This window comes from Lissotriton vulgaris, chromosome 8, assembly GCF_964263255.1.
Source record: "Lissotriton vulgaris chromosome 8, aLisVul1.2, whole genome shotgun sequence".
In the NCBI taxonomy this organism is placed as follows: domain Eukaryota; kingdom Metazoa; phylum Chordata; class Amphibia; order Caudata; family Salamandridae; genus Lissotriton; species Lissotriton vulgaris.
In genome coordinates this window covers 229,765,664-229,791,852 of record NC_141696.1, presented here as the reverse complement: position 1 = coordinate 229,791,852, position 26,189 = coordinate 229,765,664, and the positions used below count along the sequence as shown (strand labels likewise).

At 44.1% G+C, this 26,189-nt stretch overlaps 1 protein-coding gene across 1 annotated transcript in view; it reads right to left on the bottom strand.

The window, feature by feature from the left end:
* The window catches only part of TIAM1 (TIAM Rac1 associated GEF 1), a 499,324-nt gene that overhangs the window by 195,109 nt on the left and 278,026 nt on the right, over window positions 1-26,189 (bottom strand). The window contains exon 11 of the mRNA XM_086934005.1: window positions 14,950-15,054. Within this exon, the coding sequence (XP_086790131.1) occupies window positions 14,950-15,054 (105 nt within the window). The remainder of the gene's footprint in view (window positions 1-14,949; window positions 15,055-26,189) is intronic.

Sequence of the window (26,189 nt, the reverse complement as noted above, 5' to 3'; positions counted from 1 at the left end):
ATCTTAACTTGCCGGAAGCTACTGAGACAAGCATTAGAAATGCAATAGGTCTCGCAGCATTAGAGTTAGTGCTTTTAGAATTGTTTATGGGTTTTTTTGTAAATCTTTAGCATGAGGTTGAGGGTGAGTGAGGGTGAGGCTGAGGGGTTGAGGGTGAGTGAGGGTGAGTGAGGGGTTGAGGGTGAGGGGTTGAGGGTGAGTGAGGGTGAGGGGTTGAGGGTGGGTGAGGGGTTGAGGGTGAGTGAGGGTGAGGGTGAGTGAGGGTGAGGGTGAGTGAGGGTGAGTGAGGGTGAGGGTGAGTGAGGGTGTGTGAGTGAGGGTGAGTGGGGGTGAGTGTGGGTGAGTGTGGGTGAGTGTGGGTGAGGGATTGAGGGTGAGGGCTTGAGGGTGAGTGAGGGTGAGGGGTTGAGGGTGAGTGAGGGTGAGGGAGGGTGAGGGGTTGAGGGTGAGGGGTTGAGGGTGAGTGGGGGTGAGTGAGGGTGAGGGGTTGAGGGTGAGTGTGAGTGAGGGTGAGTGAGGGTGAGTGAGAGTGAGGGTGAGTGAGGGTGAGTGAGGGTGAGGGTGAGTGAGAGTGAGGGTGAGGGTGAGTGAGAGTGAGGGTGAGTGAGAGTGAGGGTGAGTGAGAGTGAGGGTGAGTGAGAGTGAGGGTGAGTGAGAGTGAGGGTGAGTGAGGGTGAGGGTGAGGGTGAGTGAGGGTGAGTGAGAGTGAGTGAGGGTGAGTGAGAGTGAGTGAGGGTGAGGGTGGGTGAGTGAGGGTGAGTGAGGGAGGGTGAGGGTGAGTGAGGGTGAGTGAGGGTGAGTGAGGGTGAGTGAGGGTGAGTGAGGGTGAGTGAGAGTGAGAGTGAGTGAGAGTGAGAGTGAGAGTGAGAGTGAGTGAGAGTGAGGGTGAGTGAGAGTGAGGGTGAGTGAGAGTGAGAGTGAGGGTGAGTGAGAGTGAGAGTGAGGGTGAGTGAGAGTGAGGGTGAGTGAGAGTGAGGGTGAGGGTGAGTGAGGGTGAGGGTGAGTGAGTGAGAGTGAGTGAGGGTGAGTGAGGGTGGGTGAGTGAGGGTGAGTGAGGGAGGGTGAGGGTGAGTGAGGGTGAGTGAGGGTGAGGGTGAGTGAGGGGTTGATGTTGAGGGGTTGAGGGTGAGTGAGGGTGAGTGAGGGGTTGAGGGTGAGTGAGATGGCCGCAGCTCTGTAGAGCTCTGTGTTGCTTGGGAGCTTCACGACTAAATGTCGGGACCCACGCTTCTATCATCTGACTTGGCAGATGACCCACTGCATTGGAACACAGCACCTTTCAAAACATGCCCGCATTGTCCGTTTTGAAGAAATGCTGACTGCGGGACAGCTGGAAGTCTGACTGACCATTGTGAGGCTGCCATCTTAAAAGCATTCCAAACAGCCTGAGGAGAGCGCATCCATAGCGCTTGCCACCTCCAAAACACGTGATTCAATTCTCAATGATTGAGGGAATCAGCGGAACAGTCGGCGCTGCGAGGGATATACCCCAGTGGTGAGGATTGCCGTGAATCAGACTCCAGACTGGTGGCCGCCGTGGAATCAAGATGGCGTCGGAGAGGGCGTAGGTGGAGGGCCCGTTGCCGGGGCGACGCGGAGGACCTGCTGCAGCATCGGGAGGGTGGCGGAGAACTGCAAGCCCCCAGGGAGCCAAGACACTGTGTTGGAGGTGAGCCTGGCAAGGGTCCTCTACCTGACATCACTGCACTGAAGTGGCAGCGGAGACTCAGAGCGAAGGGGAAGACCTGTGAGCCACACAATCTCCCGTGTGTCCCTCCAGTAACAGTGGAGAGTGCCGGGGAACACAGGGGGTGATTGATGGAGATGGCAGGCACATTCAACAACGTAGTCAGGAGGCCTGCGCCCGAGGCCCTGAAAGCTCCTGAACGTTCCCTGAACCGGTGAGTGAAGAGCGGAAGCGGCTCATCGCGGTGAGCGGATCACTGGGGGCGCCTTGACTGCCTTATCTTTGGGGGCCTCTCTTTATCTAAAATTAAACTTCGGCACCACTAACCTCTAAATGGTGACCCGAGAGAAGCCCTTTACCCTCAAATGGTTATATTAGGGATCGGAGGGGCACCTTTACACACACAAGATACGTGTGACGCTGTGCTCTGCAGCTGGAGGACGGGCGGCACCGAGGGAGCTGCGACCGGCCTGTGGGAATGACTGGCAGGATCAGTGTGCCTGCAGCCCGGTAGATGAGCATGGCTCGCGGCGGACTGAGACGTAGTCTTGCTGTAGGCTGCGACACGGCGGGAAGGTGAGGGGGCGGAGCGGGTGAGCTGCGCGAGGGACGCAAACCGCGTGGAGTCTTACCGGGGGAGGGGGGGGTGGGCTTGGAGGACGGAGGGTTAGCCTTAGTGTTAGGAAAGACGAGTGATGTGACCGTTGCGGCGATGTTACACGGAAGGAAGTTAGACGGCGTTAGACGGAAGGAAGAGAGGGGAGTGGGAGGAGAAATGCGACACGGCGGGAGGGGGCAGAGCGGGTAAACAAAGACGGACGTGCACGCGCACGCGCTTTTAAGGTCAATGCGCATGCGCATAAGCTCAATGCGCATGCGCATTGACCTTAAAAGTCACGGGCACTGCAAGGAATCGCCACGATTCCTTGCAGTGTAGACAAAGAGTGGATAAGTCGCAATACTCTCGCTTGCTCGATGCGCATGCGCATCGACAGGCGAGACCTAAAAAACTATGCCATTCTTAAAGACATGCTAGCCATACATCAAAGAGAAATCAAAGAACGTAAATTACGTCAACTTAAACGTGACGAAACAGATTACATAAATGGGAGGGTATTCACTTATGCGAAAAAATATGATGCAATAGTGTCCACTAACCCCAAACCGAAAGGACCAACACGAGTTGAGACTGCCTCTGTTTCCTCCACGAGCTCTACCTCGCTTAATCTACCAGCCACTAGTGATAGTGATACTGACACTAGTACCAGGAGTACTAATAATCAATCAAGTTTTTTTCAGGAGGTAAGAACAGCACGGAGAGGGAACCGGCGAAGAGGTCCAAATGTAGGAGAACAGGCAAAACCAGAAGAGGCAAAAGGGGCGGAGGCAAGCACATACAAACAGAAACTGAGGTCAGGCAAGGGGTCAGGGAACTGACAGAACAAACAGATGAACTACAGGTCATCAATTTATCATCTAAAACTCTGACTACAGACATGACCAGTCTCTTGAGCAAGGGACTGAGTTTCAATCCTTCTGAAATGGGAGATCTGTGTAAATTGAAAATTGACCTATTTAAATTCATTCGTACTTTGAAACTAAAAAAGCACTTTTTGTGCAACCCTTCTACTAATGACAATAAAAGAATTCGCAATAATAACTTGGCTAATGTGTCTAATGTTCCATCTATCCAGGATGTACAAGCGACAAATTTGCTGTTGTCTATCAGTGAAAGAGAGGACTCTCCCCACACCATGTCCCAATTACTGGTAGACCTTGATATTGATATAGACTATTCACTGACGAGTGGTCTTAGAAATAAATCAAAATGGACACCAACTTTGCCGGGGGGCAACGCTATTGACAATTTCCATAAAAGAATTCTAGAAGATCTTGAAACTTTCAAATATAGCAAAACAAGAACTAAGTGCAACCACAAGTTTAACCTCACGGCTGGTGAAAGACATACCTTGATAGACCTATGTAATGACAACACCATCATAATCCGAGAGGCGGACAAGGGTGGAAATGTAGTCATAATGGACTTGGTAGACTACAACAAGGAAATCCAGTCACAATTGGACGATCTTTCATGTTATGAAGAAGTAGGGTATAATCCTATGGGTCCCCTGTCCACTAACATCAATAAACAACTAATAGTCTGGCACAGTGCGGGGATGCTAGACGATGACGAATTGGCATATTTGAAAGTAAATCGACCTACATATCCTATTCTATACACACTACCGAAGATCCATAAGCACCATGCCTTCCCACCGGGAAGACCCATCGTTTCAGACATTGGCGGCCCGACGGAAAGGTTGTCTGAATATGTGGATGTCTTCATAGGTCCCTTGGTAACAACTATGGCTAGTTACATCCAAGACTCGAAACACATCATGAGCATACTTTCTGACCTAGAATGGCAACGGGATTTGACACTAGTGACCATGGACGTGGTGTCTCTTTACACCAGCATCGAGCCTGTGTTAGGCTTGAGATCAAACGTATACTGAACAACAGACCTGCCTCTCAGTTAGTGCACAACGATATGCTGATCTCAATGATGAAAATTATTCTGGATAATAATTTTTTCTTATTCAATCATAAATGGTACAGACAAAAAAAGGGCGTAGCAATCGGCTCCAAATTTTCACCCTCCTTCACTAATCTGTTTATGGGATGCCTAGAAATGGATTACATTTGGGGTGAGAAAGGCTCCCCTTGGATCAATCAGATCTTATACTGGGGTCGCTACATAGACGATTGTCTTCTAATATGGTCAGGCAACATTGAAGAATTGGAGAGTTTCAAGAATCATATGAACAATAATGAATATGGCATGTCCTTTACTTTGGAACATAGTAAAGAGAAAATCAGCTTCTTAGATATTGAATTGTACATAGAAGATCACAAACTTCAAAGTCGCCTCTTCAGGAAAGATACTTCTTGCAATTCAATTCTACACGCCAACAGCAATCATCCACCGTTCCAAATCAAAGGGCTCCCTTTTGGAGAATACCTAAGAGCGAGACGCAATTGCAGCAAAGATGATGAATTTGAAAAGTGTAAAATTAGCATGGAACAGCGTTTCATCAATAGAGGTTATGATAAGAACACCCTTAAACAAGCGACAAAAAAGATATACAAAATCAAGAGAGAAGATACACTGAAAACAAAACTACGGTCCTCCAAGGAAGATGGATCAATACGTATGTTAACGGATTATAATGGGCTCAATACCACCTTGAGGAAAAGCTTGAACAAGCATTGGGAAATACTCAAGACAGACAACATTTTGGCAGCAAACATCCCAACACGTCTAATGATTACGTTCAGGAGAGGTAGGACTCTACGATCTAGACTTAGCCCTTCCTTACCTAGAGAACCGAAGGTCAATGTATGGCTGAATGAACGTTCATTGGGCTTTCTTAAGTGTGGATTCTGCAGTATGTGTCAGTGGGCACAACACAAGACTAAAAAGTTCACTGGTCCAGACAATGTAACACACACCAGCAAAGCACATATCAACTGCACTTCCAAATTCATTGTCTACATAATCACCTGCAAATGTCAGAAACAATATGTTGGAAGCACAATAAGGCCTCTAAAAGACAGAATCATGGAACATGTGAGAGCAGTGAAACAAGGAGACCCAAAATACCCAGTAGCTATCCATGCAACACTTTGCCTAGCCCAAGGGGCACACAAACAGATTTCATTTTTCGGTATAGATCATGTTAAACTTCACACAAGAGGAGGCAACAGAGAACTACAACTTCGCAGAACTGAGGCTTTATGGATAATGCGTCTAGATTCAGTGAAATACGGGTTGAACTGTGACTCTGAGATGCAATTCTTCTTGGGTTAAACAATATGTATATTATAGATGAAACAAAGGCTGAAATAGGACTCTGGGTAGCTAGGTATCCTAGATGTAATTTGGCAAAGTAAACGCATATTGGGTAGATAGTATTTTTACGATCACAATTATACAGAGGCGAATACAATTTGTAACACATGCTTGTATGAATTTTTGACTTACAGGTACATGGGATTAAGCAGTGTGGCCTATGCTTCCAATAAGTTTCATTTATGGGTGCATATGACTATTTCCAACCTTACAATGTACTTAATCATAACTGTTTCTGTTCAAAAAATGTTACCCTAATGTCATTTAAGCGACCGTCTGCAAAAACTAGTCACTGTTACTTCTAAAGTCACACTATTTTCACTTTTATAACTGTTTTCTCTCCAGTTCCTGCGTCTAGTTTACCACTAGTACTAGAAATATATTCGAAACCACATTTTTGCACTTTTTATTTTTTATCATCATTTCTATCCGAACTTAAGATTGGCCGCAATCTTATCGTATCGATTGTTGCACATTACCATTAGACACATAGTCTTCCATTAAATCCATCTTGACAAGCTATTTTAAGTACAAAATAAATTTGGAATTAAGAACATATTTGACATCAACTTGTTGCACTTTTCTTCGTTCTATTATTATAATCTCTATCCGAATTTAAGATTGACCTCAATCTTATCGTATCGTTTGTTGCGCACTACCATCAGAAACAGTCTACCATCAAATCTATCTTGACTGGCTACTTCAAGTACAAAATAATATTGTTGACTTGGGGAATACCTTATTTATTATCTATTTCGGCTTGGTTTAGGCCGGGATACTCAATTGGAGCTTTTCCATTTTACCTTTGCGTTTTATCGTATCGATTACTGCGCATTACCATTAGAAACACACTCTTCCATTAAACCTATCTGGACTGCCTATTTCGAGTATAAAACAATATTGTTGATTCTGAGAACATTTTATTTACTAATTATTTCGGCTTCGTTCAAGCATCATGCTCAATCGGAGCTCTTTCATTTTAAACTTTGCGTCTTTTCGCTCTTTCTAGTTTTCACTCACTTCCGGCGATCATTTTCATCTTATGCCGGAAACGGTCTGGCCAGGTCTAGTGTTCAGTACGCCTTCTGGCGCGTTTTTCCAATACTTAATTGACGGTGCTTCACTTCCGGGCGTGATCCAGACCCGGAGAGAGCAACAACACCAGTACAAGCGAGACCGAACGATGTCCAAGGTACGCCAGTTTCCCCTGTGACTCACAGAATTCTCTACACTAAGGACTCGCTGTGAATTTGTGACGGCGTGTATTATACCAATTGTGGCCTTACTATGGTTGTTTGTTTACTTGTCAGGGCGGTGCCAGCTACTCTTGCCCATTGAGGCATCCCGGAGGATTACTGCTCCTTCAAAGGCCGCATAAGTGCCCCCCCTTCCGTTTCAAACTACATTATATTTGGTTTTGGCTCGTGAATCCTCACGGCCAATTTCCTATTGTTAGTGTTGATATTATTTTTTTAATCACCCCGTAAATTCTGATGAGCCTAATAATTTTTAATAGTCCCACACACTGCTGTACCATCGACGGATGCGATGTTTTTTCTGTATTAGTGATTTCCACGTTTAAGTACAGCTGATGAAAACGTTCTAGCGAGCATTCAACTACGAACAATTAATTTCTCTTTTATCGTTGTCCTGCATTTACTAAAGTACTACATTGGCAGTCCTTGATGCCAAGAACACTATTTCAATCCTCAAAGAACCGAAAAAAAGGTGTGTGTGCACATTACGAATTTTTCTTTAAGCACCTGCAGTTTAGTTGAAAGAGCCATTGATAGATAGGTGTCCTAGGTTCTTGGCACTATATGCATAACTAAGTGGAACAGGGCCAGATATTCAGTGGTCTTTTTTCCTTGTTTGGATTCATTTCTCATCACGTAATACTGTTGAATTCTTCCTTATGCGATTTAGAATATGTTAAGATACAGATAGCTCCTCATGATTATGAGGCAGTGTGTTCTTCTTCTTGACCCTCATGTGCCTTATTGCTCCTAAGGTTAGAGGCCCTTCGCTTTTCCACTATTTCATTATATACCTACGAATCTGGTATCTTGTGTTCTGTCTTTTAAAATCTTTCGACCCAGTCATTATGGAAGTTCTAAACAATACAGGCTGTCAGTATTATAATTTTGGCATTTCTCTCAACTAGTGTATTCTACGCTCAACTGGCGCACCTAACTTGAAGATCCTTTGTACCCGGACTGGGTTGGAATTATCACCAGTCGTGGGGTAAGCCATGTTTTCGCCCCCTTGAAGGGGAAATTCACTATAGTGTTGAGATGAGCTTCTGCATCTTTGTCTGATCTCTTTACCAATTCTTGATTTCTCATTATTTACAGGGTTTATTCTTCTTTTCCATTTGGATATGTTCAACGTGCCCCTGCTCATAACATATTTTGTCACGCCACCAAACCAGTCCTCTAATCACTACTACCCTCCACTATCACACACCCCTATTCTATTACGCCGGTGAGCACTGGGTGACTAAAATGATATTTTCAGATTGTTCTTCTGATTGTTTGCTTCACGAATTTTGTAAAAGAAAAAACTTTGTTTAAAACATTCTAGCCTCACGCACGGTTTCCACTATTCTTTTATGGCTTTTCTTTCGACTTTTGTCTACTTACACGTATACACCAGGTTCATTCATACCAATGAAGCTGATTGCCTTTTAACAAATGTCTAAATATGTGCAAATGTATGACCAGTTACTTAATATTATTCCGCTCTGCTTTAGTTTTCCTTTCTTCTCTCACTTAGACTTGCTCGTGTTCTGTTGTATTAATTGTTGGCGAATAATGAATTCTCTTGAGTCTTCTTTTGTAAATAATTTAAGTTTTTGTTGGAATTTTACCTGAATCATCTGTGGTGATCTATACCACCAGTAAAAGTATGATATTTAGTTTTTTTATTTCCAGCCCTGAAGATTTCGAGTGCATTCCACTCCAATGAAACACGTGTCGGCTGGCGCAATAAACATTATTGCTGCACTCACCAACTGTCCTTCGTTGTTGCTGTGAAATCAAGACCAAAGAATTTATTATAGTTCTGCATTGATTTGTGTGTGCGCAGGTTTTTCTCCTCACCAGAATAGTATGTTTGGAAATCATGTATTTGTTTTTTTTTCTAAAACAGTGACAGAACTTGGCTGCAATGTTTAAATACGTTTAGAAATATTTAAACATTGCCAGTTTCATAGAATAATTGTGAACATTTTTGAGGGGGTGCCCGGCAAAAAAAAATTCTACACAGGGGGGCTCGGAACTAAAAAGTTTTAAGACCTCTGATCTGGGTCTCCTTTTTTTCAGTAGTTCTTCTTTACAGAACTGCTAACGTACAACTCCAAGTGATAGCTTCATTGATTGCCCCACTTTACTGGTTGCCACCTCTGCCTCCATTCCTGATATTAGCACAAAGTCACGTTCCCCATCATAGTCCTTAAATTAATAAGTGTATCACATTCACATGAATTGGATTCAGTGTAGTCAATGCTATACTAAATGATGGGAGTTTTTCCAGCCACCCCTTCAGATTGTCGAGACCTAAACTGATATTATTGGTGCTGTGTTTACATAATAGGTAAAACTCAGTATATGACGGAAGCGACTACAATATAGTTCAGGCTGAATCAGTTTGTTCCATTGTCTTTATATAAGTAGCATAAACAGTGGAAAATTACCTTAACAAATAGCTGTGCCATGACAACAGTTTATTAAAGTCTGACACACACAAAAAAAATGTATAAGCAAAAAGCCGTTTGTATCTTTTGCAGAGTCCTAATTGTGCAAAAATATTTCTTTGATTTGGATTGGTTGCCAAATGTATTTGCTCCATTCCACATTACACGAGTAGCAACACAGCAGAAACTGAATTTGCCCTGATATTCTACACTGGGGTAAAGTTTCTATAATACTTCCCCAAAAGTGCATTTGAAGACCCATGTACGCCATACAATATGCATTTATGTTCGCCAATGCTTAGCAAGATGGCTTGCACTGAGCAGGTGTGGAGAGCAGTACAAAGACAACCACCAGATTAGGACAACCTAAGTCATGAACAGTTTATTGTTTCTCTTACGACTAGTTTCCTTCCCATTCCTGTCTTGATGGGAACCAGCTGAAGAATACGGGGGGCTTGGAAGAGTATATAGCGAACGGCGCTCGAAGAGAAAAGACCTCAGAGCGCAGCTTCAGTGAACTTTGGTTCAAGGCTACGAGTGTGCATAGGGCCAATCTGTACTCTTGGAAATACTGCGATTATCACATGCAATTCATGAACTTTTCAGCACGTTAAGTTTTCTGCCAAAATTAGGACTTCTACACCACTTTTAAGACTTTGCAAGGGAAAAAAAGCCATTAGTAACATCCATCCATTCTCAAAGTGAAAAGTTCCATGGTCTTGAAGTTAACTTGCGGGGGGGAAATGCACATCCGTTTTCAATAGTAAATAGTTCTGGTGAGGATGTATTGCCAGTGTGCTTAAAAAATGAATTACGCAACGGTGTAAACATATGGAAAACGGGAAGCTTTGCTAGCCACACATAGGCCAGTATCAGCGAAACCTTACACATGTAAAAATAGTGGGTACACCTCCATTCATTACTAGAGCTTGCATTCAGACACTAGTGAGGAAAAGGTGCCGCAGAGAGTGCTTCCTAACTTTCTTTCTAGAAACAAGCACTACAGGTATCAGAGAATCTACTTTCTCTCTGATACATACCTAGGCTGCTCGGAATTCGGTTAAAACCGAGTCTCCCCGATATTACCCTACCGACTGCAAATTAGCCGACCCGGTTTAAACCGAGTAATGCGGAATTTTTCACATTTAATTCACCACTTGGCCATTTGCACCTTTTCGCCACTTGAGGGCGCCAAAGCAGTCCAAACTCAGCAGCCGAGCTAGGCATCGGTAATTCCATGTGTCGGATTATCGTCGTCTGGGTCGCAGAATACACATTTTAGTGTAACGCACAGTCAGTAAGATGTATGCTGCTGCATAAGCATGTGTTGCAGCCTTGTAGACAGTACAATCCACTGTGTAGGTGTCTTATACCAGGGCCACGCATTATAGCCCATCGCAAATTAGTGTCCGAGCTACTGTGTGAGAGCAATCACTGCATCTGAGGTATGACGGGGCGCCCCACACAGCTGAAAATGGCGGTAACTAGCGTCTTATCCACGGCGGATTGACAGTTGAAAGCTACAGGTGGCCCCAGTCAGTTCATAGCATGGGCTCTCATCTTCTATTTCATTATTTCTCATTAAAGCGAATGTACGCCATCGCTGAGTACAACAATCCACAATGCGAGTACTCACTATGCACTGCAGCCAGGTGCAATTTAGGAACAGTGCTGTTGGTATCACATTGTCGCTCCCAGCCAGTACAAACCTGAGATCACATAGTATAGTTTCGGACTTTGTTATTCACTAACATTTGTCCAGACAAGCAGGCAGCATCACAACAACGGCCGTTTGGCATCCACAACCACACTCACGGCCAGTGGACAATGTCGATGCTAATCGGGCCCAACAGTATTAAAATCCAGCAAACAGGCCTGCAGATCACAGGGTCCATGCAGGTCACCGGAATCAGTTTAGTCACTGAGTCTCACAGCGGCCGCTCCGCATGGCGCCGTGCTGCTCTAGGCCAGAACCGGGAGGCCTCAAGACTGCAACACGTTGTTTTGGCCAGGGTTGTATTGGGAAGGTGGCCATTCGGGCATTGGCCGATGGGCCGGGGCTCCAGGGGCACTTGTGGGCCGTTTTTTTTTTGGGCCTCTGCAAACTGGCCCAAGAGACTTACAGTGTTCCCTAATCCCCGCCAGGCCACGGCACTCTAATGAGGCGCCAGCATCACGGTTCTCTCCTAACTTGCTGTAATTTGAGGCTGGGGGCCCCGGTGCTGCTCTGGCCTTTGGGGAATTCTTGCCTCGGCCCCCTGCTTCGTGGGGCCTGCTTGGCAAGTAGCAGTGTGATCCCCTGCTGGGCCTTGGTCTTTAGGTTACGGGGGGCAACAAAGGAGGGTGTGAATACGCGCGGGGGGGGCGGCGGGGGGGACTGATTTGTGGCCTTTGTGCGTTCAGTGGGTTGTGTCGGGCGCCGGTAGCGCCTAATTAAACCAGCCAGAGAATCTTGCACTCAACTAGTTTAGTTTAAAGCCTCGACCTAGTGACGTAGCGGGGGTGGGTGGGGGGACGGGACTGACTGTCCGCTCAAGTACCAGCTCCCAGTATGACAGGAAATAGTGCCATTATAATAACCAATACCCTGAAAGGGAACGATAATAAAATAATGTTACCGTATAATAGCAAGTTAAAGTGAACACCCTACTTACAGATACAGTGCGCATAGAATAACATGCAGGTCACCCCGCATCCCTCTCTGGCAGAGCATGTTGTGTGCAAACAACTTCACGGAATCCCAAAAAATGCAGCATTTGAAGAGGTCATGTGCACCAACCAAGATTTATATTTGTGCTACGTATTCAGTGATTAGGGGCCGAAAGCTTGTTTATATTACCTGCAATTCTGTCAATAGCTTTGAAATTGACATATGCGGTTATGTCTTTTTTAAAAAAGGTTCTAGAGTAGGTCAACGATGGTGATGCACCTTTCATATGCTGCTACACTTTTCTATCTGTTGGCACAGTGCTTATATCTGTTAATGCGGTACCTTGCATCAATATCTGTTGCAGAGCATCTGTATCTCTTTGGAGCCCCCTGCACTGAACAAGGCTGAATTTATTTTCCATTTTCACCAGCAAACATAAGCTCGGTTGTCTAGAGAAGAACATTTGCTCTTATTTTATTGGAGTGTCAACTATTAACTTTTATATTACTGAATTTCCATTTACGTTTTTTAATATCTTTTAAATACAACACATTCATTAAAAAATGTTTTCCTTATACTGGGTGCAAATCTAGTATAACTACTTTGTACAAAAATCAAATTGCAACTTTCAGTCCTAACTTATGAAATGTCAAGACACTTCTGTTATTTATTTTATTGCAACGGTTTTAAGTAATCATGCAAATAAAATTGTTATCTTATCTTACATACTCAGGGGCCAATGCAGTGACAAACGTATGTACAGAAAATATGTGTGTGTGTCTATATTTAGGGAAAGGAGTTGGCCTAACGGCTAGAGCTGTTGACCTCAAATCTGGGAAACCGGGTTCGAGTCTCGGCAATGACGCTGAACATCCTGTGATTGTGGGCAAATTACTTAATCTCCCTGTGCCTAAAACAATTGAATGTGTCCTAATGTAATGCAACTGGTGCTATGTAAGGCGCTCTGATACCTGATTCTGGGTCAAGTTTGCGCTATATAAAACTCTGTAAAAAACAAACAAAAAAACACCCACATCCTGTCCCATCACAAGACAAAGGCTGGCTGCAAAGTGCCCCCATTACAAACAACAGCACTTTGATATTTTATGTGCAGGTGGCGCCAGGGTCTGGGGTGGTGAAGCAAAGCGGAAACGCCAACACAAGCCGCTCACACCTTGACCCGTCTGCGCGATCCTTATCTCAGGCCTGAACTGCTTCTGAGCTCAGGAAACGGAGGCTGAGGGAGGGGATAGCAGGCTGAGGATGTCGCTTTAAAAATAAAGATACAAAAATGGACAAAGAACCTGCACAAAATTAACCGGCACATCCTCAGATTCCAGACCGATAGCTTGTTGGCCTGGGTATGCAGGGAAACTGTTGACCGCAGAAATGACAGCGGCATTCATACCAACCAGCACGTGCACCAATCTACCACAACACTACCCCACCTACTCTCATACCCGCAGCATTCTCGCACTCTAAGACAGACAACCACATCCACCTCTTCACAAGCACCTTTCTGGCAGTCATTTATTTATACGTGTCTGTGGGAGGAATGTGCTGCAGCACAGAAGGCATCAGACCAATGCTTTTACCCTTAGAATTGGTAGTTAAGCACCTTCTGTAGGGCCTCTGTTGAGGGATTCCTTGACTAGGTGTAGCATAGATGGTTGCATTAAATGTCTTTGAGAAACAAGCAATAATAAAAGCAAAGCGTTCCATAAACACCGGTAAAACACTGTTTCAGTTGTTTTTTATGGCGCGAAAACGAGTAACCACTGAAAAGCACAGTTTTTTTGAGGTATTGAAATCACTGGAAAACACTGAAAAAACACCACCAGAATTTACCAAAAATAGAAACTGAAAACAGGAAAGCCTATACATACCTTACGGTAGCTTCATGCACAAATGTGTACCACAATCTTGTTGTAGCAGGTAATGGAGAAGAAATTCAAATAGTACACACTCACAAGGGCAATGGTTTTCAGTAATAGCCATCAAACATGGGATGACAAAAACCTTGCCTTTCAGCAGCTTTCCTGTGAAACTGAAAAACTAAAAGCTGCATTACCTTGATTTGCTTACAACCAATGGCCAGCAAACCCCATGGATAGCCGCCCTTCATTACTACACTACATTTTCTAAAAATTCAAGAAGGCAAATCGAAAAACAGCAACTTTAGAGGAACTTCATATGCTTATTTCTGACTGATAGATGGCAACTCTATCAAGCAAGCATACTTCGGCAGCTGCAGAACAGTAGTCGGCAAGTCTTCCAAACGAATACCATACCTGCTAACTCACACGGTGCCACCGTGTGACACACAATATCTGTTCCCATCACACGGTCTCCCGGTGAGGAGCCGATATCACACAGTGGTAGTAAAAACAAGCGGAAAAGTGGTTTTCTAGCTCTTTTTCCAGGGCTTTGAACTGTGACGTCCATTAAGGTGTGTGAAAACTCCCCAGGCCATCGTCACCTGCCTCAGCAAGTAACATGACTAGTATTCAGTTCCTGGCACGAGGACCCGGCTCCTTTCAAGGCCTCGCCCCCTTACACAGTGAGACTGTTCTGCAAGTTGGCAGGTATGGAATACTTAGGGTGACCAAAAATAGAAGGACTACAATTTTACTTCCACACAGTGCAGAGAATGACAGTGCTCCTTAGCAGAAAATTACAGAAAAGGCAGTAAGAAAATACATAAAATGCCATTGTTAAAAGCCAGTTGCATGCCTGTTAATTAAATTGCTTTCCTATAACAGCTGCTAACTATCCCTGCTTTGCGAAACATAAAAAAATACCTCACACCCTTTTCAGCCGACCCTCTAAAAAATACGGGACATGAGCTTAATTTCCCGAAATCTGCCGGGACAGCTGGCAAAAAACCGGGACTGTCCGGGCAAATCCATGACGCCTGGTCACCCTAGGAATACTGTAACATGAACTCTTCACCCGCACACCGTTCATTAATCTCTCCCATAACATGCACGCCCATTGACACTTACCAGCTCGTAGATCTCCTCTTCGGGGTTTGGTAAATAGTACTGAGTCCTGTTGTCAATCAGAAACCTAAGACGCAGGTAGTGAGCAGAGGGGTCCAGCAGGTAGCTCTACAAAAGACACAAGAGGATTTCCTGATGAAGCACAAGGCGTTCTAAATCGAACAAGCTTTATTGCACGTGCATACATACACTGGCGACTAGATGGCGCTATCGCCACAGGAAAGGTCTCTTCCTAGCTTAACTCAGTGCAACAGTCTCTTCTCGTAGGCCATTGGACATTTAAAGGTTAATCAACCAATAGGTTTGTTATCAATGAAGACAAGGACTATTGAACACCACGAATTGCTCAAAAATATTATGTTAAACTGGGTTCAAAGATGTAGCATTTAGTAACATTTTAATGTAATAAAATGGAATACAATAAAATATTCTATGTTACGATTTGTAAGAATAACATACACGCATATTACATCAAACTAGAAAAGGGCATACAACATAACGAAATAGCAGATTGTTAGGAATGCCACTTAGTTATAATCTCTCGAAGCTGTGCTGCATACTAGAAACGTATCATCTTTAAACAATAGATAACTGAGGGTGATGAGAAATGTATCTGGACACAGGGCACATAGAGAGAGAGGTCCGTGTCCCACTAACACATGAAAAGAACAGATGCTGAACTTCCGACACAGATTACCAATACTTCTGGCTGTGACAAAATATGAACGGCAGCCAAACCCCTCCTCTGTACCTTTTCAGGCGCTAATGACATGATTTCACATCTACATTTGTCAACACACCAGAACTTAAGAAAACATGTATTGGCAATGCCAATAAGTTTAGAGCTATTAGCTTTGACAGCGTCTTTTATCCGTTGTACAGTAGAGTGCAGTGGCGCAGAGTGGAGTGGTGTATCGTAGAGTGACGTACAGTGCAGTGGCGCAGAGTGCAGTGGCGCAGAGTGGAGTGGCGTATAGAAAAGTGGCGTAGAGTGTAGTAGTGCAGAATAGAGTGGTGTAGAGTGCAGTGGTGGGGAGGGGCATACAGTAGAGTGGTATAGAGAGCAGTGGCATAGAGTAGAGTGGTGCAGAGTAGAGTGGCACAGAGTGCAGAGGATTAGAGTAGATTGGTGTATAGTGCCATGGTGTAGAGCAGTGGCTGTAGAGTGCAATGGTGCAGAGTAGAGTGGCATAGAGTGCAGTGGCATTAAGAGGAGTGATGAAGTAATGAAGTGGTGCAGATTGCAGTGCCATAACGTGTAGTGGTGCAGAGTTGAGTTGCATAAAGTCAATGGTATATAGTAGAGTGGTGTGAAGTGCAGTGGCATAGAGTAGAGTGGTAGTGTGAAGAAGCGCAAAGTAGATTGCTGTATAGTGCTGTGGCATAGAGTAGAGTGGTGTAGTGTAGAGTGCAGTGGCATAGAGTAGAGGCGCAGAGAACAGGCTGTAGTGACACAGAGTAAAGTGCCATAGAGTGGTGCAGAGTGGAGTACCGTAGAGTGCAGTGCTGCAGAGTAGAATAAAGTGCAGTGATGTAGAGTGACTGGCTAAGAGTGGCGTAGAGTAGAGTGGTGCAGAGTACAGTGCATCGGCATAGAGTGGACTGGTGCAGAAAGAAGTTGATTAGATTAGAGTGGTGTATAGTAGAATGGTGCTGAGTGCAGTAGGTAGAGCAGAGTGGTTAGAGTGGTATTTACGCAAAAACTTGCAATGGCAGCATATAGAAATGATGTAATAATGAGAATTTTCAGTTTATCATCTGTGGATAAATAACTGGAAATAGGAGTGACAAGCATATTCAGGGGGCCTATGGTCTTTCTAAAGTTATCGCCTATGCATCTTTGCTGCTACATACCACTCGAGTGAAATTATTTTTGAGGGCACCAAGAAAATCTTATGATGGCAGGTCTCTGGCCCGGGTCTCACATCACATCATGTAATAGCAACTAAGCTGATATTCTTAGTGATCAGAAGGACAATGAGCAGTTTTAAAATATAAAGCACAACGGTGCAATACCAAACATATGAACTGGCGATAACCATTATTGCAGACAGTACAAGATAAAAAACGTCAAACTACCCCAGTGATGGCAGCGATGGTTTTATGTTACATTACAAAGAAACTTTATTTCAAAACTCAGAAACTGTGGACATGTATGCAAGCCGCCTTAATGGGGTTTTTTAAGTCATTTGTGGATTTCTGGGTGCAGAGCCTGGTCTGCATCCAAGCCATGTGGTTTACAATACGCATTATAACACACTGCCTTTGGTCTTGCGCAGGTCTCCGGGTGCTGGGTCTGGCCTGAGACTAGGCCACAAGACAACCTCTGTGCCACCATACCAACTGCACATGCCAAAGGCCAATGCGGGCCAACCCTGCTGCCCACAGAGCCTGGTGACCACATCGGCACTGCACAGGCCTCTATCCCAAAGACTCAGAAGTCTCCTGCCTTTGGCTATGGGATTTCGGTACAGAGATGGTGCTGACTGTACTTCAGTCCCTTCGGCATTGGCATTGCTGGCCTGGTCTTCAGCTGTGCACAGTGGGCTCTGGGTACAGGGCCTGGCCAATATCCAGGCACTGGGCCAGCCCACTGTATCCACAGTGCTCGTTGCACAGTCATGTCGAGAACTTTCAGGATCTGCAAAAAAATGATTGTCAAAAGATCCCAGTGTCTGCGAAACGTGGATGGATAGTGCAAACCAAGCAATACAAACTGGCAATTTTTTTGGGGTGGTGAAGCCCCACAATCTCTTTGACATCAGTGGATACAGCCGCGTTCCCCCTTACACATTTGTTCAAGAAGCAGGCTATGGCTCCTAGCACCCAATAGTGATTCTCGTATCAAACCTGTTCAGTTTCTGACAGGCAATAATTATAAATATATGTTTGGTTTCTGTTGTAAATACACAGGATCTCTAAATAACACCGACAGAGAGCTGTATCTGTGTATCGAGCACAAACACAGAGGGCATTTCACTTGATTACAGTTTGATAGAAAAACAGTCAACCCGTATTTTAGTAAGTCATCTATATATATATATATATATATATATATATACACACATATATATACACATATATATATATATATATATATATATATATATATATATATATATATATATATATATATAAATGTTCAATATATACACTAGGTCAATGAGGTCTGGAAAATCCACTTAAAGGTTCACATCTCCTGAGCTAAGCTGATGGGATTCAATATTGCGTGAAATGCTGTCTCATGTTATTAGGCAGGAGGGGGAGGGCGAAAAGAAGCATAAGTGACAGTGGAAGTAATGAAAGACGGGAGTGGTTGATTTGACACAATATTGGGAAAGGTTACTACATTCCCAGAGGGAGTAGTAAGATGTTTCCTCCAGACAACAGAAAGAAGATTAGGGATCAGCCTGCAGCCAACATTTAAAACGGGATACCATGTCCTGTCAATCACTGGAGGTGGCTGTGGGTAAATCTAAATAAACCCAGGAAAGAAGGCACAGGGAGGAAGTTACAAGCAGGAAGAAGGGTATAGGTTGGGAGATGACAGAATATACTCTAGGAAACGAGAATTTATTAAATATGAGAAAGTGAAGCATCGTATTGTCATACAAGACATTAAACCCCACAGAAAGAAATTAGGTTATTATGGAGTGCATGGAAAAACGTGAAAAAACAAATTAGAAAGAAGGTTACTCAAGGATCAGGTCCTTTAAGTGTATGGCCCATTCACTTAAGGTCACTTTTGACTCTGCTGCATCAAGGATAAGAAACAGAGGTAAAAAGGTAAACAGGAAAACAAGCACCGGCAAATCCAATAGGCCTTGCCTACGGAAGAGCTACTGGCTTTGCCAGTGTGATCTAGACATGTTGCACACCAGTGTGGCTGCTGTTCAGCATAGCTAAAGGTTTGTGGCATAGAGGAGAGTGGCGAGTGGCGTGGAGTGTTGTAGAGGGGCATAGAGTGTTGAGGATTAGAGTGGAGTGGAAGAGTGATGTGGCATAGAGTGGACGGTCCTACAGGGTTGAAGAGTGGCATAGAATGGAGTAGGGTATCAGAGTGAAGTTTTGTAGAAAAGAGAGATACAGAGCAGAGGGGTGTGAAGTTGCCTAGAGTGTCATACAGTGGGTGGAGTAGTGTGCAGTAGAGTTTCTTAGAATAGACTAGTAGAGTGTTGTTAGAAATGGGGTTTCTAGTTGGCAGTGGCTGGCCACAGTCAAAGTAGGGACCCTTCTTCCTAAGTCAGAGTAAGGGGGCTACACCCTTTGATAACCCCTGTTCAACCCTGGGGTAACGTAGCACGAGCAGCTAGGCTTATCTCAGAGGCAGTGTGTAAAGCATTTATGATCATACACAGTAACACAGTGAAGGACACTACAAAGGGACACCACACAAGCAGTTATAAAAATAAGTATCTTTATATATAGACTTAACACAAGACCAATAACTGTAAAAAGCCACAATACTGAAAACTAGGGATAGTCTTGAAAGCTGTAAAAATAGTTGAAGGTGGGCAACTAGGAGTTCAGTTCAAGGCAGTGGTCTCTGCGACCCATTTACTTACAAAGTACCTCGATTTCGTAGCAAAACCAACAAAATGTCGCAAACAGGCTGCAGCGATGATTTTCCCCACACTAGGCCGGCGATGCGTTGAATCCTTGCCGCAAAGGAGGATGATGCGCCGGTCTGCGGGTGCGTGCGGGACAAAGCGACAGACTTCTTCACGCTAGGCCAGCGATGCGTTGAATCCTTGCCGCAAGGGAGGATGATGCGCTGAACCTGTTGCGTGTGCGATCGTGTTGCAATGAAAGAAAATGGCGCCCCGCGAGGGAGCGACAATCCGGGTGCGATGCGAGGAAAATGGCGGACTCACGGCGCCCACTCTGCGATGTTGTGACGCGATGATCTCGATGCAAGGATCCGGGATTAGCAAACCTTCGAAAAGCCCGCAAACGTGCGATGATGTCTGGGGTTACCGAGCACTTTGTGGCCCGCAAGCATGTGATGCGATGATCTTTACTTTGAGAGCGCTCGGTGGCAGCAGCGCGATGATTTTTCTTACGCTCTTCCTCTGTGGCGGCTCGCAAACGGGCGTTAGCGACGATTTCAGCACTCTCTTCTCTGTAGTAGAAATAGAGGCCCTGGAACTCACAGGGGCCTCACCTGCAGGTAGAAATCCTCGCTGGGAGGAATCAGGAGGCTAGTGTGGGAGTCAGGTGTGCCTGGGACTCCAGCAGGAGGCCAGCTCTCTTCTAGCCTTTGGGCGATCGCTTAGAAAAATAAAAGTCTCTCAAAAGACCTTTTCCCTCTTCTTCCAAGTCCAAGGGGAACTACTGCAGGCCCATCCAAGAAACAGCACACAAGTACAAGAACAGTCCTCTCCTGCAGATTCCTTCAGTAACACGGACAGAGGTTCCTCTTGACATCCAGGAGCAATACAAAATCAGGGGTTTGGGCACAGATATATATACCCCTAAAGTCTTTGTTCTCAGAAGTCCCTAGTCACTGAACCCAGCCAGAACCAGTTCTGCTCAGGCCTGGAGCACTTTGTTTACCAGGCTGCATCCTTCCTTTCAGAAAGAGGGGGTCTGCCATCAGACGCACAGTAGGAGGTGGAGCCATCATTCACCTTGCCAGGCACAGCCCTATTCAGGTCAAGGTGCTACCCCTCCCAAGTACTCAATGCAGATCTCTCTATTCAACCCAGGTCTGACACAGCCTGCCTTGCCCCTCTAACCCCAGACGACAGCCAATACACATAACAGCAGAGCACACTGGAAGGCTTAAGCAAGAAAACACCTACTTTCTAAAAGTGGTATTTTCAAACACAGAATGTTAAAACCAACTTCACTAAAAGATGTATTTTATCATTCTGAGTTCAGGCATACTAAACTCAAATTTCTACCATGTTCCCTGAGTCAGATAGGACTATAAGATGTAATAGTCAGTCTGCCCATTCTAGCCTATGGAGAACAGGTAGCCTTGCAGCAGTGAAAAACAAAATGAAGGGTAATTCACTACTATGACATGCTACACATATCTAGCCATGTCCTTCCTTACACACACAATGCACCTACCATAGGGGTGAGTGACATGATGCTAAGGGAAGGTTCAGGGACTGGGAAGTGTGGGCACTTCACAGCCAAGATGGCAGTTCTGGGCTGCACGCAGACACTGCAGTGGCAGGTCTGAGGAACACTTTACAAGCTGCTTGTGTGGGTAGCGCAAACCAGCGTTGCAGGCCCACCATCAGCATTTGGGTTACCAGCCCTGGGCACACACAGGCCACACTACTAGGGAATAACAGGTAAACCAAATAAGCCAATCAGGGATATACCAATTCACAGTCATATTTACACAGGGAGCATTTGCGCTGTGGCACTGAATGGCAGTGGCACAGCGCCCAGAGCATCTAATACCAGCAAAAACAGAGGAGAGAACAGCGAGAAATGGAAAGAAGACCCACACCAATGGTGCCAGGTCTAACAAGTGTCATAAAGTGGAGTATTGTTGAGTGGAATATCAGAGTAGAGTGGGCTGTCGAGGTAGAGTGGCTTAGAGAGGATGAGAGGATTTATTCGACAATTCTGCTGGATGCAGCCCTCGAAAGTGCTGTAGGAAGCTAAAAACTTGTTTTTTCGGGCAATCCTGGACTACTTAATCGTGTTTTGGGTGGTGGCGTTTATTTTGTCCACTGACAAGGAAGAATTCTTAAGTGGGGACACTCCATCTAGAGTAACCAGGCGCTTTATACATTTCTAATTAATCTAATTCTGACATATTCTGAAATATTTGTGTGGTTCAGGTATAGACATTTAAATGTTGTCTGCTAGACCAAGTAACATCCTACAGACTTTCGTCTCACATGGGTATCCAGCAGGATTTCCACATAAATCCTCTCATTTAGAAGTCATAGAAAGAAAAGTAAATACCAAGCTCTTTCAGAAGGCCAAGCCTGACATTTGACCTCTGTCTAAATGTACAGCAAATGTGACAAGATAAGAATAAAACTTAAAGGTACGTTTACAGAAAGCAAGCACTATGTAAGGGATGGATTAGTTCAGGCTAACCAGCCTAAAATAAAACCACCAAATAGAAAGCAAGCAAATATGACTTACAAACCACAAATCCAATGTTGAGCTATGGGAGGAATGCATTCTCAGGGAAGCTTTCCAAATGTCCCCAGGCCTGCAGCCAGTGAAAGGACTCTAGCCACAGGAAGATGTACTTGGTTCATGCTCCAAGGTAGTGACACACAAAAGCCCCAGAAGGAAGCTTGGAGCAAGGAGGAAGTGCTGACCAATGATAAGTAAAGAAACATGAATGACATGAGAGCCAACCGATGGTAAGTAAAGAGAAGTAATAAGTCCCTTTTAAGATTTTTTTTTCAAGAACTGTAGCTTTTCGCAAACAGTACATGCACACTGTTGGAAAAACCTGAACATGAGTTCTCACTTGCGCAAAAGTGCATTTGTGAAAGCGAAGTGGCCTGGCAACAAATGGGAGCTGTTGGGCCTAAGAAAAATTGAACAAATAAGAATTTTAAGGAACATGAGTGGAGGGAGAGCAATAAAGAAGCGGGAGGGGGGGGGGAGCTGGTGGGGAAAAGCAATGGGGAGAAGGAGGGGATAATAAATGAAGATAAAAATGGCAGATGAGGGAGAAAGGAGCAATACAAAGCATGTGGGTGTTTGATGAGCATTTAACCGCATCGCTGCTGCGGCGATTTTTGCGCTGTGCGGCTTTTTTCGTTTTACCGCGTTACATGACGAGCTCATCTCGTCATCAGCACACGCCACCCGTGGCTGATGACGAGCTGAGCTCGTCATCAGCATCGAAGGGGTTAACAACAAAAACAGCACACGAGGTAGAGAGTGGGGGGACAGAAGAGCAGCATGGAGCACGGTGGGCAGGTTTTTGGGAATGGAAAGCAGCGCGAGGGAGAGAGATGGAAAACACATGCACGTTCATGGAGTGCTACAAGAAAAAGAAAAAAAGTAATTCTTTAAATGTGAGTAGTGGAAGGGTATAAGTCAGTTGATCAAAAAGATGTTAGAGTGAGGAAGCCCCAGAGCAGAGGCACAAGAAGATGAAAGCTAGTCAACAAGGGCAAGCACGTAAATAAGAGTGACAAAGCCAACCCATGTTAAGCAATGGACCGACTCTAAGCTCACATTCAGTTTTTGGTATGTTCCACAAGAGGCTTTCCTCTACCAGACAGATAAAAGCTGTCACACCAATAAATACAATGCATGCCGACACGCAGTAATACTCCCATAGCCATCACAGGAACACACACACCCACATACAACCAGGAGAATGTACACAAAACCAAAGACAAATGGACACATTTGTGAAGGCACACGTGTGTACAGGCTTTTTCACCAAGGACACACATAGAAGAAACACTTATAGACATCTCAAAGGTTCACGTGCACATGTATGGGTACAAATGAAATTCAGAGTGTGCGGTGGCTAAAAAGATGATGGATCACTTAATGGATGCATAGCTGCATGTGAACAGATGGAGGCTATATGGGTGAATAAACAGGAGTGTTTGTAACCAGGGGTGGATGGGCATGTGTAGAGGGTGAGAAGCATGAATGAATGTTTGAGGCAATGAATGGACTTGTGTAAGTACGATTCTTGATGTAAGAGTGTACGATGGATAGATCTGTGGTGCATGAACAGGATCGATGAATAGATAAATATTCCTTGAAATAATCCACACACAGTGTTCTTTGGCTCGCCACGCCCATAGACAAGCATCAATACGAGCAGGTTCTGTTAAAATTACACAGATACAAATATTAAGAAACCCAATGCTCGAAATGAGCACTGCTGCACAGCTGTGAGAAGCCCCCTTATTTATGTTTCCATCTCTTCTGATTGAACAAAAGACACCCGTACATGAACAGGAACACAGGAGAAACCTACTTCAGCACGCTCCACTACAATATTTGCAAATTGAAAAATTCCACCGTACAGCTGAAATCTTCACATTTGAAAACGCACTTTAGAGCACATGAAAATCTACCAACGCGGATGAGCTGAATTGGGATTAGAAATTTCTCAGCGCAAAATGAGATGTCTGTCTTCAACTTAAATAAGCTCCATACTTTTACAATTAGTATTAACGACCTCAGTTGAAGATATTAATATGTGCTTCTCAATTCTAATTGTGTTTTTCATCCATCAAGAAATGCATGCATTAGAGCTTGCAAGACAACCACCTGCCAACATGACTTTGTTCCCTTTAAACAAAATGGCCCCTTGGGAAGTTCAGTCTATGCAGAAGGATACTCCCAAACAGACAGTAACATTTGGTGAGAGATGTACAGTCCACCGGGCTGAGCCAAGACGCGATTGTTAAAGTCTCAAGCCATTGTTTGAAAGAGACCGGTAGAAGAAAGCCAAAGGCTGAAAGGGTCCAAAGTTCACTATATATAAATTGTTTGGAATAGATCTGTTTGGCAGCTGTACAATCAAAACCCAGACCTAAGAACACTAACAAGTGTATAAGCTTAGAATGCATGTAGATGGTATTAGTAAGAAAACAACTAAATGGCATTTCTTCGTGCGAGGCACTGTTCTGAACAATTAAACAGAGCTGGCCTGGACCTAACACGGCTGTTGAGACAATGGGACTCCTAATATAATGCACTAGTGGCATGAGCAAATATCATAAGTGAATGGGGCTACAGTGAAAATTCATCTTTGCACGAAACCATTTCATTCAAATTCCAAAGAACATCCAAACTTTGTGTGAACGATTGATAATGCCATAAGCTGAAGGTAAACATAAGGCCCTTTGGGGAAAGTAAATGCTATTTAAAGTTTAGCTGCTAAATAAAAAAAATGATAATCTTTATTCATGAGAGGTTATGCAGCAATGTTTCTGATTGAGTTGCGGATTACCACATAGCTCTATTTTATTGAGGCGCTATATTTCCAGTCCTAGGTTTACTTCAGACAAACCACCACAAGTGTTCTCGAAGTTGAAGTCCGGGGCATTTAATAGTACTTTACTGGCAGCACACCTGATGCCAAAGATTTTGCGGCTAAAAAGACCAGAGTTAGAAATGTGCTCTGCCAAGACGAATCCGGGTAGCATCCTCATAAGGGGCGAACATTTTAAAGACTATGGCGACATGCAGTAGCAATAAAGAACCGGAGCATAATAAGTCCTCTTTGTTGAATTTTAGGGTCTTTCATGAGAACGTGTTTCCCACGCAAGGACTGCCATGAATATTGACCAAACTGGATGACCTGCGTCCTGTCTTACTGTAAAGTATTTGCAATGTACACTGGATGTGGTGTGTGTCTGAATTGTGTGTGTGGTGCCATTGACAGACAGACATTTGCACCTCATTGTATATCTAACAAAAAAAGATATACCTCACTACATTTCCGTATTGCTCTAAAATTTTAGTTTTTGGCGAGTGTTACCAATAAATGGTTTTAAGTCAATTATTTCCTTTAATTGATTGCTTATATTAGTAAAATGTATTTTATTGTTTTTAATCATTTAATTAGTAGAAATTATTTACAACAGAGTGCGCACTTCCAGAGCCCCCAATGTGCATGCCTTTATGTAGCAAAGTTTTGAAGCAGTTAACGTATGTGTGCCTATCGGACATAACAAACACAACGTGAACATTATTTATGCTGCATGGAAATATGACAGAAAGATGCTACCTGGAGAAATGATATCTGCCTTACCAATGAGCATACGTTTATATAAATGGGAGTCCCTGTATTGTATTCACATCTTTTCGGATTAGAACCACGTACCGTTTCTTTACGTTCTGCAGCTGAAACATGTGTTGCTATTAAAATGCAATTCACATATCTTAGTATCATTAACAATTGTGTTATATACTTGCTTTTGCACATCTGAGCAAGCGTGAAATCGATTCAACAAAAATGACAAACATACATATTTTATTTGAAATCTCTTTGGCATCAGAGCTTAATCTCAACAATACCGATATTGCATACAGGAGCATTACTTCTTTGACTAGGTGACACTGTTAACTGCCATTGAAGGGAACAGCTATTTACACAAATTGGCAATGGCATCTGTGATGCAACGATGCGAACATTTAGACAATCAGGGGTATTACACACATAGAAAACACGAAATGTAAAAACAGGAAATCAAGGAAAATGCGACAGTCCTCAGAGAAAACTAAAACATGAAAAAATGCACATGAAATGAAGATCTTGAAATGTTTACCAT